This window comes from Aspergillus affinis (assembly GCF_023601865.1).
Source record: "Aspergillus affinis strain CMG 70 chromosome Unknown NODE_32_length_299506_cov_85_929706, whole genome shotgun sequence".
Lineage (NCBI taxonomy): Eukaryota > Fungi > Ascomycota > Eurotiomycetes > Eurotiales > Aspergillaceae > Aspergillus > Aspergillus affinis.
In genome coordinates, this window is record NW_026515813.1 from 58,104 (window position 1) to 75,502 (window position 17,399).

General features: G+C 52.4%; 9 protein-coding genes across 9 annotated transcripts; 6 read left to right on the forward strand and 3 right to left on the reverse strand.

Moving 5' to 3' along the window:
• Positions 1 to 20: 20 nt before the first annotated feature.
• Positions 21 to 3,165, forward strand: KD926_006263 (transcription factor domain-containing protein; the record flags this gene model as incomplete). The annotated part of the gene is made up of 5 exons (XM_053099240.1): positions 21 to 60; positions 117 to 376; positions 756 to 999; positions 1,057 to 1,135; positions 1,185 to 3,165. 5 exons carry the CDS (start codon positions 21 to 23, stop codon positions 3,163 to 3,165), a joined length of 2,604 nt encoding a protein of 867 aa, XP_052956907.1.
• A 349-nt stretch (positions 3,166 to 3,514) lies between these two features.
• KD926_006264 (4-hydroxy-2-oxo-heptane-1) lies at positions 3,515 to 3,834 on the forward strand (the record flags this gene model as incomplete). The annotated part of the gene is made up of 2 exons (XM_053099241.1): positions 3,515 to 3,671; positions 3,722 to 3,834. 2 exons carry the CDS (start codon positions 3,515 to 3,517, stop codon positions 3,832 to 3,834), a joined length of 270 nt encoding a protein of 89 aa, XP_052956908.1.
• Positions 3,835 to 3,923: 89 nt separating this feature from the next.
• KD926_006265 (uncharacterized protein) lies at positions 3,924 to 4,527 on the forward strand (the record flags this gene model as incomplete). The annotated part of the gene is made up of 3 exons (XM_053099242.1): positions 3,924 to 4,094; positions 4,148 to 4,344; positions 4,413 to 4,527. The coding sequence occupies 3 exons, from the start codon at positions 3,924 to 3,926 to the stop codon at positions 4,525 to 4,527; spliced, it is 483 nt and encodes a 160-aa protein (XP_052956909.1).
• A 102-nt stretch (positions 4,528 to 4,629) lies between these two features.
• KD926_006266 (glutaredoxin family protein) lies at positions 4,630 to 4,950 on the reverse strand (the record flags this gene model as incomplete). Its single annotated transcript, XM_053099243.1, has 1 exon — positions 4,630 to 4,950. One exon carries the CDS (start codon positions 4,948 to 4,950, stop codon positions 4,630 to 4,632), a length of 321 nt encoding a protein of 106 aa, XP_052956910.1.
• Positions 4,951 to 5,282: 332 nt separating this feature from the next.
• KD926_006267 (cysteine and histidine-rich domain-containing protein) lies at positions 5,283 to 6,497 on the forward strand (the record flags this gene model as incomplete). Its single annotated transcript, XM_053099244.1, has 3 exons — positions 5,283 to 5,388; positions 5,513 to 6,047; positions 6,185 to 6,497. The coding sequence occupies 3 exons, from the start codon at positions 5,283 to 5,285 to the stop codon at positions 6,495 to 6,497; spliced, it is 954 nt and encodes a 317-aa protein (XP_052956911.1).
• Positions 6,498 to 7,986: 1,489 nt separating this feature from the next.
• KD926_006268 (putative ethanolamine kinase) lies at positions 7,987 to 9,520 on the forward strand (the record flags this gene model as incomplete). Its single annotated transcript, XM_053099245.1, has 5 exons — positions 7,987 to 8,157; positions 8,231 to 8,342; positions 8,434 to 8,894; positions 8,949 to 9,289; positions 9,346 to 9,520. 5 exons carry the CDS (start codon positions 7,987 to 7,989, stop codon positions 9,518 to 9,520), a joined length of 1,260 nt encoding a protein of 419 aa, XP_052956912.1.
• Positions 9,521 to 12,984: 3,464 nt separating this feature from the next.
• Positions 12,985 to 14,184, forward strand: KD926_006269 (SMP-30/gluconolactonase/LRE family protein; the record flags this gene model as incomplete). Its single annotated transcript, XM_053099246.1, has 1 exon — positions 12,985 to 14,184. The coding sequence occupies one exon, from the start codon at positions 12,985 to 12,987 to the stop codon at positions 14,182 to 14,184; it is 1,200 nt and encodes a 399-aa protein (XP_052956913.1).
• A 593-nt stretch (positions 14,185 to 14,777) lies between these two features.
• KD926_006270 (bZIP transcription factor) lies at positions 14,778 to 16,044 on the reverse strand (the record flags this gene model as incomplete). Its single annotated transcript, XM_053099248.1, has 3 exons — positions 14,778 to 15,125; positions 15,184 to 15,863; positions 15,939 to 16,044. 3 exons carry the CDS (start codon positions 16,042 to 16,044, stop codon positions 14,778 to 14,780), a joined length of 1,134 nt encoding a protein of 377 aa, XP_052956914.1.
• A 386-nt stretch (positions 16,045 to 16,430) lies between these two features.
• On the reverse strand, positions 16,431 to 17,387 carry KD926_006271 (uncharacterized protein; the record flags this gene model as incomplete). The annotated part of the gene is made up of 1 exon (XM_053099249.1): positions 16,431 to 17,387. One exon carries the CDS (start codon positions 17,385 to 17,387, stop codon positions 16,431 to 16,433), a length of 957 nt encoding a protein of 318 aa, XP_052956915.1.
• Positions 17,388 to 17,399: the final 12 nt, after the last annotated feature.

Here is a 17,399-nt window from a genome sequence, read left to right on the forward strand (position 1 = left end):
ACCCGAGAAAACCGTCCACCATGTCCAACTCCACCACCAAGCCCAAGAATAAAGCAAAGGGTACGCCAACTCCCTCCAACTCCCTTTAATCATCTGTGTGCTAAGCCACCTCCCAGATACCAAAACCACTGACCAAAACCCCGCTACCAACTCCAACTCTCACTCGGAATGGATCCAGTCCGCTCTACTCATCATCCAAGCCGGCAGAGAAGCCGAACTGCAGCACCGCCAGACCGTGGCGGACATGAAAGCAATGACCGACATGCTAGACATGCAGGCATCGTTCCCGGCAACCATCATGGCAGTGTCGGCCCTGGTGCGGGATAACGAGATGAATGTCGCCGGGAAGGCGTTCATCGAGAGAGTGCTCTGGGATGTCATTGAGGAGTTGGCGGGATGATCTTTGTTATCTGTGTCTTTGGGATTCGGTATTTGGAGTGTAGGAGAGGGAGGGAGTTGGTTTGGTTTGGCTGGGAGTTTTCTTGTGCTTTCAATGGGTATGTTTTTCCCTGCGTGGATTATCTCAAGGGAGATTTAATAATGTCTTTTCGTGGGAATTTGTGGGTTGAGAGAATTGGGGTAACTACGGGGAAGGTACATACAAAGTAAAGAGTGAAAGAATACACTGACATGCATGTACCTTACTTACTCTCAGACCATGTCTGTTGGAGAGTGTGAGAGAGGACAGATATATCATAGAAGATGACCCGAAAAGCGTAGCCTATGGAGGCGATGGTTATTGTTGCAGGGTGCAGACTGCAGACCAGACCCAAAGCGCGCACGGGCCACACGTCAACAAAGCAGCGTCTTCCCTCGCGCCTCGCCAGCTTCCCCGTCATCCTCGCTCCCCCATTATCCCGTCGCCCTTTGATGATCCTGGCCCACGTGGCGCCCTCTTCAATTGGTATCGGCTCTCCAAAATGAAGCCTTTGAAGCCTTTCAATCCGGCTTGCGATCGCTGCCGCATCAAGAAGTCAGCGTGTGATCGCGTCAAACCAGGTACCGATACCCCACAGGTCCCGTAGATATGAGGCCCATGGCTAACCGCTCCTGTAGTATGTCAGCGATGCACCAACTCAGGCTGGGCTGACTCCTGTTTTTACCGGACAAAGGGTATGGCTCCGGTGCAGAACCGGTGCGTCACTTGTATCACTCAAGTTGGCTTCGTGCGCTAACCTCATCAGGAATCCCAAGCGCGTGCAGACGCATCACCCGCGGTCTTCGCCCATGGTGGTGATCCAATCGCCATCTAATGTGGATTCGTATAAAAAGGAGGACGTCTCCAGTAGGGCCGATTCAGACGAGGAAGATTCAGATTCAGATGATTCAGATGACCCGCGGGCGGCCAAAGCAGTCCCCGACCAGGATGGGCAACACAATCCCGTTGTCATCGATTTGTCTTCATCCCCCTCAGATGAAAGCTTTCACACAGCTATTCTGCCCCGGGATCCTCCCTCTACAACCCGCGATCCGGGGTCCCGATCCTCCCGGCTCACGGGGCAGAAGAGGGCAATCCATGAGCAGGTGAGACAGCGGATACGCGATGGAATCGGAGAAGACTCTCCGTTGGCACGACGCGGCTTGGTCCGCCCTAATCGCCGTCTCTCTCTCGCCTACGATCCAAAATGCCGCCAGTCGTCTGAACAAATATCCCCCGATCTCGCGGACCATCTCGTGGCCGCCTATCTGGCTCATGAGTATGTGAATCTGCCCATCTTCGACCTGGATCAATTCCACTCGTCCTACAGCGCGATCCGAATGGGACGGAATATAGCCTCGGGGTCTACTCCGTTCCACGGCCTCCTCATTACGATATTTAGTCTCTCCGGACTGAGCTGGCACGACGTCGGGGAAACAGACATTGCGTCTTTGTTCAATTACGGCCAGTCGGTCTCCCGAGATTTGGACTCTCGCAGCACTCTGACTGAGCGAGCGCAGGCCTGTATCCTACAGAGCCAGTATCTTTATGCTAGTGGAAGCCCAAGGGCGGCTTTGATCTCGATTGGTTCCGTGGTCCGAATAGTACAGGTCCTAGGCTTGGAAAGTCGGACTCAAGATCAAAACGCCCGCCGAATACAAGACAAAGAGCTGGCCCGAAGAATCTGGCATAGCGCTATGCTTCTGGAGCGCATTATTGCGCTCCAATTGCGACTCCCTCCACATAATTCTCAATTACCTCGTGTGTCGCTGCCTACTCATATGGAAACCGACTACGCCGATGCAATTACGAAGGAAGTTCCCTCGCCGGATGCGGAGCGCGCATCCATCATTGAATTCTTGGCGGCCAGTGTTGGACTCTACGAACATGTGGAAGATATCTTGACGTGGGAGGAGGAAACACAAATGCGACAGGGAAGTTGTGCTGCGAAAAAGCTACTTTGCTTAAACTTCAGCCCGTTTGCTCGTTTGGATGGTGCGCTGTATCAATGGCAGACATCCCTTTCCCCAAGGCTGCAGAAGCCAGGGCTACAAACGCGGCCTACCCATCCCATAATTCATCGCCAGCGCAGTATAATCCGCGCGCGCTATCTTTACGTTCGCCTACGACTTTATCGGCCTCTTCTAATACTAGGACTGGCAGCCTGCGAGAAATGCAGCTGCCAAGTCGGCAGCGGCCCTCATTTCGTGTTGAAGGAATCCTCCCCCGATTGTCCAATCGCGCTCACCGTGGTCCGAGATTCTTCTCTCAAGTGCATTACAGCGGCACTGGAACTCCTGAATCTCTGTGAGCGCGAGCAAGATTCAATGCCTCCCTGCTGGGAGAACATAGACTATCTTTATGCTTGCGGGACCGTCTTTCTCGCCGCTCAATCTTGCCCTTTTGTCACCAATGCTTCGCCCGATCAGCCCGGCCCGGAGGAGATGGAATTATCGCTAGGTCGCGTTCTGACGCTTCTCGAAGGATATCAAAGTATGCAGTCCAGCGACCGCATCTATAACATTGCGCAGCGGTGTCGACGTACGCTGGAAAGCGTGTCGGGAATAATCGAGGGATCGGACGAAGCAGCCGTTTTCGGCGAGGATAACTCTCGTCGTCTTCTTGAGCGCATGAATATGTGCTCCCCTCATAGCCAAGGCGGGAACACCCAAAGCGATTCGAGTCGACTTACACTTTTTGGTTGGTTGAGCAGTTTACCTAACGATTTGACTGGAGATTTGGAATAATTTGGACAATACGATACCCTTAGCGCTTTCTACACTTTTCTCTCTTCTTTTATTTTGGCAGTTCTCATGTAGTACACCCTATACCAAACTGTGCAAATGGTGTAAATGCGACGACTCGGATTCCGTCCGATTTCTCTTCCCCCACGCTTCGCTCCCACCGCGATCTACTTCGGGCTATCATTGCCACGAGCTTCATTCTCTCTCACTCCTTTCTAGTCTGTCTGTTTTTCCGGTGTCATTTCCGATTCGACCTTTCTTCTTCTGTTCCTCTTCAACTTTATTGTTTCTTCTGTTCTTCACGTTGTTCCTCATATAGCCATACCGCTACAGATCAGTTACCATACAAGCCATGCAAGCCTCTAATCGTCACCAGAATGCCTTCCGCGCCGAGCGTGGCCTGACCTTCGGTGCCTGGCAGATGCTGCCCGGTGCCAATCATGCTAGATTCATGGCTCGGACGGGATATGACTGGATTTGCGTGGATACTGAGCATGGGAACATTGCTGGTGTGTCTAATCAGGTCTGAAATGAGATCAAGATTGGAATTGGGATCTAGTTTGGCAAATGCACGAGGCCGTTGCCGCCATTGCGGCTACGGGAACGAGTCCCATCGTGCGAATTGCGGCTAATGAGGGGTGGATGGTGAAGAATATGTCTTTTCATTCGTGACTGTCTGCCTATGTATGGCCAACGCTATCCAGGGGCTTTGAATTCCGGCGCCCACGGAATAGTCGTCCCTCTGCTTTACACCGCGGACGATGCCCGCAGACTTCGAGTCGGCTAAGTTCCCGCCCGTTGGTTGGAGATGGTTCGGCAGCCCGTTCGCCATGAGTTCGACCGGCGGAGTTACCGGGGTTGAGTACCTGCAGCAGGCGAATGATGCCCTGCTCACCATCGTTCAGATCGAGACCAAGGAGGCGCTTGAGAATGTGGGTTGTTGCGTCGAGATAATTTGGCTGGTACTCTGCTAATGAGAGAACAGGTTGAGGAGATCGCCAAGGTTCCCGGTATCGATGTCCTCTTCATCGGACCTTGGGATCTAGGCAATAACATCGGCCGTCCGGTCTTGGGCACATTCCACAACGACCTGAGCGCCGCTATTGAGCGCATCCGTAAGGCGGCCGTCGACAATGGCAAGCGAGCGGGTATTTACTGCGTTGGCGGAGAGGCCGCGAAGAAGTATGCCGACCAGGGCTTCCACATGGTATGTTTGTCTCTTCAAGATACCGGTGAATATGGCTAACGAGTCTCTCCGACTGGATCTCGGTCGTTGCCGATGCCGTCGCCCTCCCGACCTTCCTCTCCAATGCGTTGGAGACCGCCAAGGGCACCAAGACGGATGCCGCGGTTCCCACGTACTAGATGCCATCTCATGATTTTTCCACGTGCACTGTACTTATTTCTAGCGTGTCCAAATTGACTGTCCATTGCATCTGTATCTCGAGTTTCTGGTCTGAACGTGTATCACTGAGAAGTCTTCTCGGCTTCGTCCACCAGGTTCTCCACCTCCTGCTCCGTCCATCGGTGGAATAGTTTCTTCGGATCAGACAATTCGCTGGCATGCGGTCCCTTGACGGACTGGACGTGTAGCACCGGCACGTCGTAATCGTAGACATCCTTCCACTGTTTGTTCTCCAGCAGCTGGATATCCGTCTCGGCGTAGTCGAAGGGGCGACGCTTGTGCAGCTGCGTCACAGTGTGTTTGGCGGTGTCGCAGAGGCCGCAGCCGGCGCGAGTGAAGAGCGTGACGCGAGCGACCTGGGCGAGACGAAGAGTAGGAAACATATTGAGGAATTGAGATCAGTCTTGTTGGGATTGTATGATGTGTAAATATGACAAGACCCGACCAGGGAAAACGATGAACCACTGAGCAGTCGACAGTTGACAATTGACGGAGGGCAAAGACCGACAGAAATATGGAACCTTCGAGCTCACCCGGACTAAGCCTAATCGGGGCGCCTCGACAGAAGTATTTCTGCGTCTTCCCTTGACTTTTCGATCCTCGCCGATCAGCTTCTCCCGCCTTCTGTCGCTATTGATTCATACGGACTTTCTTTTTGGGCATCCTGACTCTTGCCCCTGACACTCTGCCGATCGCCTGATTCTACCCTCCCACGATGGCATCCAAGTGTGTGCACAAAGGTTGCGGGAAGGAGTTCACCGACCCCGAGGAGCCCTGCGTTTATCATCCTGGGCCACCGGTGTTCCACGAGGGTCAGAAGGGTAAGTTTCAAGGACCTTGGTGTCTACGCTCCTTCACCTTGAGAGACACATCTACTCCATATCCTTTATGGCATTCGCCCGACCACCGATCCCAACGGACACCAACTAACCAAACGACCCATAGGCTGGAAATGCTGCAAACCCCGCGTTCTCACCTTCGAAGAATTCCTCTCCATCCCACCCTGCACGACAGCCAAACACTCCACCATCGACGATACCCCAGCCCCCGAGCCATCCAAAACCCCAGCCCCCGAAGCCTCGACTACGCCCGTGACCGCGTCGCTGCCTGAACGCGGCGTCAAGCCCATCCATTCGCCCGCACTTGCCCCGCCTTCGAATCCGCCCTCCCCCGCGCCCGCCCAAGACGAGACCGAGTTCTCGGACGACGACAGCCTCGAGATCCCTGCGAACGCGACCTGTCGGCGGAGAGGCTGCAATGCTACCTACGAGGGCCCTGCGGCGTCTCGCGACGCTGAGACCTGTGTTCATCATCCCGGACAGCCGGTGTTCCATGAGGGTAGCAAGGGCTGGTCGTGCTGCAAGAAGCGGGTGTTGGAGTTTGATGAGTTCTTGAAGATTCAAGGGTGTAAGGACCGACGGAGGCATTTGTTCGTGGGGAAGGGGAAGCCGCCGGGCGAGGAGAAGGTGGACACTGTGAGGTGAGTTGTGAAGTCTTTTCTCTATCCCCTGCCCTCGAGAGATAAGACATCTATATACCTTGTCTGATCGCGAGATGGAATCTTCATGACGAACGGTACATCGGCACAGGGAACACCAGCTAACTCGCAACGCGCAGGAACGATTTCTACCAAACCGCCTCCTCCGTCAACGTCTCGCTCTACCTGAAGAAGATTGACAAGACTAGGGCCAAGGTTGAGTTCTCCGCGAACTCCATCGCCTTCGACCTGCCGACGACCGACAACAAACGGTACACCGACACCTACTCGCTGTTCGCGCCGATCGACGCCGACAAGTCGCAGTCCCGCGTGCTGGGCACTAAGCTCGAGCTGACCCTGGTCAAGGCGGACGGAACCAGCTGGCCGGTGCTGCGCAGCGACGATAAGTGGTCCGGGGAGAGAATTCAGATTGGTAATGCTGGACGGGCTTGATTGATTTCTGAGAACAATGAGAAAATACGAATGAAATATGCATATAGATGAAAAGATTTAATGTTGAAGATATGATGTTGACATTGTTTGATAATATGCTATGTATGTGGAAAAAGTATAATATATACCAGACGATCCCAAAAGATCCATATACAGAACCACTGAATAATAAAATGAAGCAACAGGTTCGTTGGGCAAAATCCAAAACCACCGCAATCATAAATGCAGCGACAAGAAAATTGCCAACATAAAAAAAGGAATGTAGCGCCTCCTCCACAGCTAACGCGCCTGGGGATCTTCTCTTGCGAGATGATACCCTAGCATAGCCATATTTGTAAGGGAGAAAGGAAGACGCAAGGTCCGCTCTGCGAAGCTGGGAACGGAAGGAAACCCATAGAGAAAAATCCCAAACAAGATAACCCTCAGCGAGCCGTACTTTGACGGAGCTCCGGTAAGATTTACTTATGGTAGAGTAAACCGCTACTGATGATGGAGAAAGAAAAGAAAAAGTAACGGAAGAGAGGGCGGCGGTCGAAGGCTTATGTAGGGGGCGGTGGGTGGACCGGCTAGTGGGGTTCGGGACTAGTGAGTTGCCGAGGACGGTTGTTTGTAGGGCTAGGGCTGAACAGGTCAGGTGAGAATGCCCAGGAACACGTGATGAGTGCCAAGACCAGTAGGCAACAGGTCACATGGTTGAGAATCACATGTGAATGGTTGAGAGGGGTGACTACATCGGGTTAGCGGCATCCGGTCGTTACTTGCCTTGCCGCTGTGATCTGTCGATCCCGCTGCTGGAGGTATGCGCATTATTGCGTAGGAGGACACCCATACAATGTCCCCGTGGTAGATGCTACACCCTGTGCCTTTGTTCTCATAGACTATCCTCGATATCTAGGGTCAATATCACCTCCTATTATGTCCTAATGCAGGCACAATTGAGTTCTGACTGGCGTAGCTGGTATCCACGTGAGCCTGCCCTACGGAGAGAGATATGGAGGAGCCGATAAGTGCCTGGCCTGCCTGGATTCCGAGGTGGCAACGGCGGTGCCTCAGGCCCTTCAGTCGCCAAGGAGGGGAAGGCGTAGGCGGGGCTCCCATTTTCAGCTTTCGGCCAATCAGGGCCTTGCAGCGCACGAGACCGTCGAGACCATCGCTCGCCCTCGCCTTCTTCTCCTCCATCTTTCACTTTTTCTCCTTCACTTCCTGCTTTCATGTGGTGACCGTTGCAGAGAAATAATTGCTGGCCAATTTGTCTCGATTGTCTATTTGCGAAAAATCTACAGAATTTTGGTCTTCAGAAGCCCAGAGCCTGTTCTCCCAAGGTACGAGAAATGTTTACCCACTTCCCTTCCCCCTTTCATTCTCGGCGGCATTAACTGATAGTTTGCCCGCGCTAGCTGTTGCGGAAAATTATTTCTCTTGGTCTCTTCCCTTCCTTTCTTACCGTCTCCCCTCCTGACGAATCCTCCCGTTTGATTCAACCGTCGCTATGGGTTCGATAAACGGATCGCCCGACTCGTTGCGCTACATTGCGCAATCCTACAACCATGCCGATTCGCAGGCCTCCGCTTTGAGGCTCATCCTCACGCTGAACCCGCACTGGGGAGGTCCGGAGAACAAGATCGAGTTCGTGCGATTTACGGACGGTATCACCAACACAGTGCGTTCAGCCGGAGTCCAGGAGACAAAGGAGTGGTAATCCAGTGCGCTAACCCGCCGACTAACGACGACAGCTCCTCAAAATCATCAACCGCAAACCTGGCTTGACCGAGGAACAAATAGACCACGAAGCAGTACTGATGAGAGCGTATGGTAACCACACAGAGATTATCATAGACCGTGAAAGTATGCCTATTACCGCCGGGGTTTCTCTCCCTCTCTCCTTTGCCCATTGCGACAACCTTTGCTGAGTAGTTCTTTGTGTTGTGTCCTATAGGAGAAACCAAGTCCCACGCGCTCCTCGCTAGCTACGGCTTAGCCCCTCGTCTCCTCGCTCGCTTCCAGAACGGTCTGCTGTATCGGTTCATTCGGGGTCGTCCCGCGACACATGAGGACCTGGTGAAGCCTTCCATCTGGCGGGGCGTTGCTCGGAGGTTGGCACAATGGCATGCCGTGCTCCCTATCTCCGAGGCTGCTGCTGCCACTTCGAACGGGTCTGCGGAGGACCAAAAGCCCATCATACACCGTGTAGATGTGGAGCAGCAGTCGGAGAAGGACGATCTGGTCCCAGTCACCCCCAGACAGCCACCTCCCAACACGTGGACGGTCCTACAGAAATGGATCCGGGCTCTTCCCACTACGACGGATGAGCAGCGGCAGCGGAGACTCGACCTACAGAAGGAGCTTCAACGGGTCGTCAACGAGTTCGACGACGGCAAGGGTCTCGGTGAAAACGGGGTACGTAGAGGTTTTCATCGTATTCCGAGGACTGGACTGACAATTCCGGGCTAGCTGGTATTTGCCCACTGCGACCTTCTCTGCGCCAACGTCATCGCCGCGCCGTCAAAAGAGGAGTCGTCATCCGACGAGGCCACAACCGTACACTTTATCGATTACGAGTATGCCACGCCGTCGCCGGCGAGCTTCGACATTGCCAACCACTTCGCAGAATGGGCCGGCTACGACTGCGACTATAACATGATGCCGACGCGCTCGGTGCGGCGCCAGTTCCTGACCGAATACGTGAAAAGCTACAGCCACCACCGAGGACTCCCGGAATCCTCTCAATCGGACATTGTCGATCAGCTGTGCCGAGACGTTGATCGATACCGCGGTATCCCCGGTCTCTACTGGTTCGTTTCTCCATCTTCCATCTTTTCATCTTCCGCATCAACTAACTCGATAAAAGGGGCATCTGGGCTCTCATCCAGGCACAAATCTCACAAATCGACTTCGACTACGCCTCATACGCCGAACTCCGTCTAGGAGAATACTATGCCTGGCGTCGCGAAGTGGAGGGGACTCGCGCCCAGGCGGGCGAGGAGATGCCTCTTCGCGAGCGACGCTGGGCCCAAGAAGCCTAATTCTTCTCCTTACATCCTCCCTCCACATTACACCATACCATACATACACCCTACCCTACCCTAGACACAAAACAGACCAAACTGTGTATATAGACCGCGATGTGATTAATATCCCCTGATAATTCAACAGCAAGCGAGCGAGCAAGCGACAACAAACCAAGCAAGCGTGCATGCATACTACTCTTACTGCTACTTACCTACTTGTTCACAGTACCTACTCTACTACATAACCTTGAGCGCCTCACTTCCCACACGCGACTTGATCTTAATACACTACCCTACGCACCAAATTATCTCTTGATGTATCTATTTTGTCATCTCAAGGATTTCAACACTTTGAGATGTAAGAGGACGAGCGAGATGCCGAACGCGACCAGAAGCAGAACAGCAGCAGGAACAAAAAAAGAATGAGAGGATAACTTGAACGACATTTTACGACGAAGAAACCGAAACAGTTGAACCAGATGGTGAGGGGAGAGAAGACGGTAGAATTTGTTTGATTGGATTATTTATTTTCTTTTGGGCGTTGAACTAGGATAAGTTGTGCTAAGTCTTCAACGACTGAATTGAATGAAGTTTTTTTTTATGCTCTATTCGATACTCTTTGCCTATCCAAATCGAGCCCTACGAACAAACAGATCCCTCCCCGGTCCCGACAATAAGGATATATATACTACTCCCCCTCTTACAATGAACACTCCACCTCTCCTTCCCTTGCCCTAACCTATCGCCCGGAAAATGAAACATACCTCTCCCCCTCCAGCCCAAGCCCACAATAAACCTTTTGGTCATACGCACTCGCACGCCCGATCTGCAGCCACCCAGTCCCACCAGCAACAGCACCATCAACATCGGCATGCCCACCCAAACGCTCACCAACCAATCCAGACACGAATGCACCGGCCTGGAAATCACCCAATCAGCCTCATCGCAACCCGAGGGATAATAATCCCATCTGATACTACAGTTGGCGTGAGCAGCTTTATTCGAAAGCTTAAGCTTCTGTGATCCCCAAACCCGAGAGAGAAATGGCTTTAGGCATGAGGAAAAACGCCAGTGTGGTTGTGATGGCGCTGCATGTTGCGAGCGTTGTGTTTCTGGCAGGAAGGTTAGTGCTTACGAAGTACGTATTTAATTCGATTTGGTTTATTAATCGGCGGAGTGGACTTCATGTATAGATGGAGTACTTACCTAGGATATAAATCCCTGATATAAGTGCCGGCAAGCGCAATGCCCAGGCTGAAATTGTTCAATAGGATATCGGGGCCGGGGCGGCCTCCGTCGCGAAGGAGATAGTAATGGAGGCCGTTATTGACGAGTAATAATAATATGAACATAAAGGGGGCGGCCTGGTTGATGACATCGCAGAATTTGTTAAAACTCGACATTGTGGTTTTGGTACATACACCGTATGTGCCTAAGGAGTGGGTATCATGGGTGGATGTTGAGGGCGGAGAGCTTGTTTTATAGTGTCGCCGTCCGGATTCCACCGCATATAGTACTACTGAAATAATCTTTCGCTAAGAAGGGTCAAGGGTGGACTCTTTTTAGTGCAGTGGAATATTTTGCCACTTATATTACGGTAGGCACTCCAGTTTGAGGGATGCGGGAACTAAGCACCGCCCAAAACACAGCCCGCTCGCTGGCACTATTTTCTTACTTCTTAGGGCTATCGAGTTGGATCCCAATACAGAGAAGGAGCTATGGATTTCACTAGGTACTTAGTTCTAGTTTGGTTAGAACAACCGAGACACCTGGCGAAGACAGTCTGCCACGCAGGTGTGTCATAGGCAACGCAGGGGGTCGATTGCTTCATCCTTGCCTGGGACAACCTGCGAGCTGTATAATTAGTCGGTCCCGCGGCTTCACTGAGCTTAATTCAACTCCTCTTATCGCAGCCTCCTTGGCTGCCTTGTCCGCCTTTTCGTTTCCCTCCACCCCGATGTGAGCGGGGATCCAACGCAGTTCAGCATCCTCCAGGCCCTCGCTCCGCAGGGCCCTAATCCTCCCGTAGGTAGCCCGCAGTGCGTACTGGCCCGATGGCCGGCCAGGGTTGCGCACGGCTTCATGTCAATATGAATGACTTTCTACCACCAAAATAGCGGCAGGTTATAGGCCCGTCCATATTGTCAGGTTCACAAGAATTGTCGTGGATCATATGGCTTCTTAGCGCGGTAATGTGAGCTTTCGGATAGGGTCAGGTCACCTGCGTACTCAGATAGCGATCATCTGGGTTGATGAGCTTGAAGTCTTATTACGACCAATTAGATTTGATCTGTAAGCAACTTGCATGCACTTTAAATACCCACGTTTTCCAGTCCCGCATTAGAAAACGCTAATCAAGTATAACTTGTGGTTACAAAAATAGTTTGCAGAGCTTGTACAACGTGCTTGATTTTATTGAAATTGCAACGGTTCTGGGCTAGTTAACTAACTTTTTTAATGCACTGAAGATGAGCTAAGCGGAACTGCTTCGCTATCCGCACGTTCAGTGTGAAATTGGGTCAACCAAATGCCGGGTCTATGATATATATACATTTGAGGCCCCAGACCTTCTTTTCTTGCGAGACTATTTCGGCGTGGATGATCAAGACCGTCAGCGCCTAATAGAGCAACATTCTCAACGACGGAAAGAACTGGGTCAATCGAGTGGGACTGTCTCGAAAGCGTATGTTTTGACGCAGTTATGTGAAGTCTCCGATGACTAGGGACCTTCATTAATGTGCTACAGATCCATCCCTTGGAGCACAGTGCCCCTCGGGAGGAGATTATGAAGGCCGCTCGGAGTGGTTGGCACCGATTCATCTCAATGCAAAACTTTCACAATCCTATTGCCCGCGAGGAAGAACATGGAATGATCCCTCCTTGTCAGGATACAAGGATCAGTCGTCATTCCTTGGTCGCCCCTGGTTCGTAGTGTCCTGATGAGACCGTGGGATTCCCGTTCAAACCACCCGCGGGAAAACCGATGTGAGTCCCAACAGTAGTATCCGCAGTCAGGAGTGGAGCGCAGATGAGATGATCGTGGGCCGTGCGGAAGAAGTGGCAAGAAAGAAAAGGCAGTCGCCATGGCTTTGGGGTCGAGCCATCCTGGAGAGGATCCCATCCTGTTCCTGAGACTTGAGCACCATATTGACGCCTCTCGGCGTCCGCTGGAGGCCAATAGCCAGCAATGAATACCCAGCAGTGACCTTTCCGTAGTGTGAAATACTGTAGGCTCCGTTCTGTGGCCGCTGGCCGTGAAAAGCCCAGCTTAGTTATGGCGATGGGTTCAGTTGAGGATTATGGGCCTAGCGGTTTCGGTTCCTTGGGACGATACGGGTGCGGGAAATCTTCGGCTCTCAGGAAATTCCAACGTCATACTCTGAATATTGGGTCCAGTAGCACAGTACTCGAGTATATATAGTGTGTCGACCTGGAACGAGTGCCATCCCCTCGATGCCAACAACAGACGATCTCGCGCCATGGCTAATCTCTTTCGTTTTCTCCCTTTGCTTTACCTCCTGCTGCAGGCAGGTTTTGCCCAGAACAACAGCATCGTTTCCATCCCGTATGCGCTCACATACTTGCTTCCCTCGCGCTTCAACGGAGACATTTCTTTCACTTTCATAAATGGCACCCATACCTCTGACCCGTCCGTCAATTCTCTCCTCGAATCCGCGACGTACACTCCTTTCATCTCATATGACGAAGAATTCCTCTCTCTGCTCGGTTCAAACCCTACGGTGGAATTGATCGATGAACGCGAAGCCAACTTCGCCGCCGAGGCAGGTGTCTGGATTCGCGAGCGCAGCGAGGTCTGGTATACGACTTGGATCAACGATGGGCCCACCAGGGTGGAAATATTGAATTTGGCAGACAGAAGCATTCGAAACCTGAGTTCATCCATGCCGTTGGAGAATCCTAATGGAGGGTACTATCACCAAGGCCTTGTATACTTCACTTGCCTACGCGACGATTCTCGAGGCTGGCCCGGGGGGGTGGTATCTGTGGATCCGGAAACTGGTCACGTCGAGAGGATTCTCAATTCATACTTTGGTCTCAAGTTCGACAGTATTGACGATGTGACTTGGGTCACGCAGCCCGGTACCAACCACTCCTTCATGTTCATCACCATTCTGCCCAATCCCGAAGGCACTGAGAAGGGGGAAAATGATACACTACCTCAAGGTCTATGGCGTTGGGACCCACAAGCAAAGCTTCTGCTGCCGGCTATTAGCAGAACCGAGCTTCCTGTTGCGAACGGAGTCAGAGTTTCAAGGGATCAAAAGACGCTCTGGGTTACAGATTTCGGTGGCGCGGAACGCAGTAGGGCCTGGGGTCTGCCTGCTGAAGTTGGAGCACCGGCGATATACAAGTACAGCCTCGATGAGGACATGTGGCCGACGAACAAGCGTATCTTCGGGGTGTCGAGGATGCAAGCGGCCGATGGGATCCGGGTGGATGATCAGGGGAGGGTGTGGACGGCAGAGGGCGAAGGAGTCATGGTACGAGCAGCGGACGGGAGAGTTATTGGTGCGTTTAATGCGCAGTATTTCACCAGAGACCCTACAAGTACAGCAATTGTGCAGTTTGCGCTTGCTGGGGACACGTTAGTGATTCTGGGACAAAATAAGCTCTGGACAGTGAAACTTGCAGAAACTGTGTCCAGCAGGTCGATATAGGTGCGGCGGGAATTGGGCCGGTAAGACTTTCGCTTTGGGGTAATTTCAATTGTACAGTATCTATTGTATTTAGCAACGTAGTGAACTAGGTGGATTGATTCTAATGCTCCTCTTTTCACTAGCTTCCGTCCCTAATAGTAGCACATTCTCCATGTCTCGTTCCCGGCGGAGTGAAGGAGAGCAAAAACAACTTCGTTTCAGGAATTCTCCATGTCGATCTCGGCAAAATCTCGGCTTCGAGAAGTCCACCTTGTCAAGGATGTCACTCCACTTTGAAGATGGCCCTAATCGACCAATGATACTCGACATGTAAGCGTCCCACATAAATTTAAATCGTGGTCCATTATCCTCCCCTCATCAATGGCCACGTTGGGACTCTTTGACATCTGATGTCCTATATGGCAGGAAGGCCAGTTGGAATCACGACTGATTGTCTTACAGCCACACCAATCAAGAAGAACAATGGCACGCAATTAAAATCAAAACCCAACTATAAGATGAGCTCCGCCGTCTATAATACGCCCAACGAAGCCCAAACAAGGCGGTACGAAATGCTCATATTTTCACGCGAATCGCGCCTCCCCCCATTACTCTTACTCGCGCGTTAACGCTCGCTGCCACTCACGCTCTATGCAGCTCAACACTTCAAGGATAGACAGAGATTGGGGCTCTGTCTGGACATCTGACGCAGCTTCGTGTCCACGGATTCGGCTTTCAATGTTAGGCCCATCTCGAGTATCCTGTTCATGCTTGTTTGGCTGCTTAGACCTTCGCAACGAAACAAGGTAATGCACAATTTCTTCCGTCAAACATCCGGGGCGTGGTGGAAGGTCACAGCCTTGTAGACCGATGAAGTAGCCAAAACGGCGGCGACGAGTATCAAGATCAATTTCGGACTCGTCGGGCATGCCGAGCCAGGGCTCCAAGTGACCCAGGTCAGTCTTCGCACATCAGGCCAAAAATGCGTTTCCAAACCAGAGGCCTTTCTCCTCTGCTTACCCTCCAAAAGTTCGTTGACCGGAGAAGCTCAGGACAGCCCTGAAGCAAGGGGCCCCACTTCGTAGCAAAGCCTTCACTAACCTCCCAGTTTTGCGGATCCCAAGGTGCTCCCCACACGAAGAGCGTAGCATCGCTTCTGCGCGTGTCCCAAAATGCTGTTAGGTCATGGCACAGTTCGTCATCATCAAGCTGATCACCCGCCCTGATGAGGTTGTCCCGCATGCGCGGGAATGGGAAGATGTCAAGCCATGGATGATGTGAAATTTCCCTCTGCAAGGCTGTTGGGCGTAAACTGGCGGGGGTGTTGTTCTGCTCCTGGCTGGCACGGGGACCGTCGATACAGAAAATGGAAACGGTGTCGTCAAGGCACATCCATTCTGCGGCCATACCCAAAATAGCGGCATTCTGGTAGGCTGCCCGGAGTACGTTAATTCTGCTTAGGTCGATGAGAAGGTCTGTCTGTAGCGAACCGCCAAGATAACTGCCCATGGCTCTCCTTTCAAAGTCCGCCATCAGCTCATGCACACTGGGAGGGGCAAATGTGCAGCGGACATGCTCCGCCTGCGATAGTCTACATGTAATCGAATCCGACTGTGGGCTGGGAGAGCTCAATAACGGAAGGTCACGGTCATTATTATCTGGCACATCGGACTTTTTGCCACCTTGTCGTCGACGTGACCCTGCACAGAGCGCAAGTGCCGTTCATCAGCAAGGGCTCGCTCGGTATCTAGGATAGGGTTTGGTGGGTGGCTCACTATAGGCTCTCTGGTTGAGGCGATTCTGGACTCTGCGCCGTTTAACCGGATCGGTCACCCCGGTCCAGTCATCGATGTGGTTAACGGTTGCTGTCTGCTGCGACATCTGCTGCAGGTTGGCGATGGGGGTTCAGCAAAGTCGGAATAATGTAGCCAGCTCGGTATGTACACGATGCCTGTGGACGAAGATGAAGGAAGTGGGCTCTTGGGGTGGGGAGATTTATGCGCAGGACGCTTACCCCGTGGCCGCCATTGGTCCATTGCCCTGGGTGGCGAATAGCGGAGGAATAGTCTTGGCGCTTCTTAACTCCGGCCCCGGTCATTTTCTTGGCATCTGGCAGGTATGCTTAGGTATACTTACTTGCAGGGCCAAATAAGAACACCAGCGCAACGTCAATCTCCATGTAAATGCGCGTATTATGCCTTCTCCGGCCTAGTTTATATACAAACCCAGCGTACAGCCCCATCCCACAGCGATCTGCTCTAGCTTCCTTACACATCAACACGGAGTTCCATCACTTTCCCTCCTCTTGATCTGGTATGGTTGACCGGATGATCTGTTTCCCCCCCAGTAGTTATGTACAAAGATCCAACACCTGGCTTCCGCCCGAACGCAGCCGAAGTGGCTGACATCAGTGCCGTCGAATTCGGATGCCCTGCAACGACCTCCCGGGTCCCATTCATGAAGACGCGCGTCACAATGTTATCCCGAAGTCCCGCAAGGTACGCAACACCTTCTGGGCTAATTGCAAAGTCGTCAGCCAGCACACCTCGGGCGATGACTTCATGCGGACCAAGCGCATGGCCAGTCGTTGTGTTTATCGGTATGCGACAGAAGATGCGTTCCGGGGTATTGACGTAGTAGACATAGCCACCGTGCACTTTCAAGCCGTTGATCCCCAGCAAAGGACCCTCCTTTGTGTTCGCTGCCATGGTCTTGTCCCTGAGGATAACCGAGGAATTTCCAGTACGGGTATCCAGCCCCCATACGAGGCCAGCCTCGGAATCTGAGATCGCGACTCTTCCGGCCTCATGGTCCAATGTTGCCATGCCGTTGAGGCTTCCGGCGAGAAGTGTTGCTAATCGAACCGGGCTTTCCTCGCGGCCCTCATTTAAATTCACCCTCCAAATGGAATTTGGAGTTATGACGGCAAATAGATCTGGCGAGAGCTCGGAGATGCCCGTGGCCATTGTTTCGTCGGTGAAATGGTGAACGAGACGGGCCTCGCTGCCTCTAAGCTGGGTAGATGGTATGATCTCCCAAACTTCTGGAACATTCACTAGAGTCACCAGGAGGTTACCATTGGCCCGAACGGCAATATTCTCGACCCAGGTGCCGTTGGGGAATTGATAGACTTCACGAAGATTACGAGAATTGAGATTGAACGATGTTCCAACGGAGGCAAGTAGTAGTAGAGCGGCAAAGACGAACGCTATGTGACCAGCCATTCTGAAGACAGA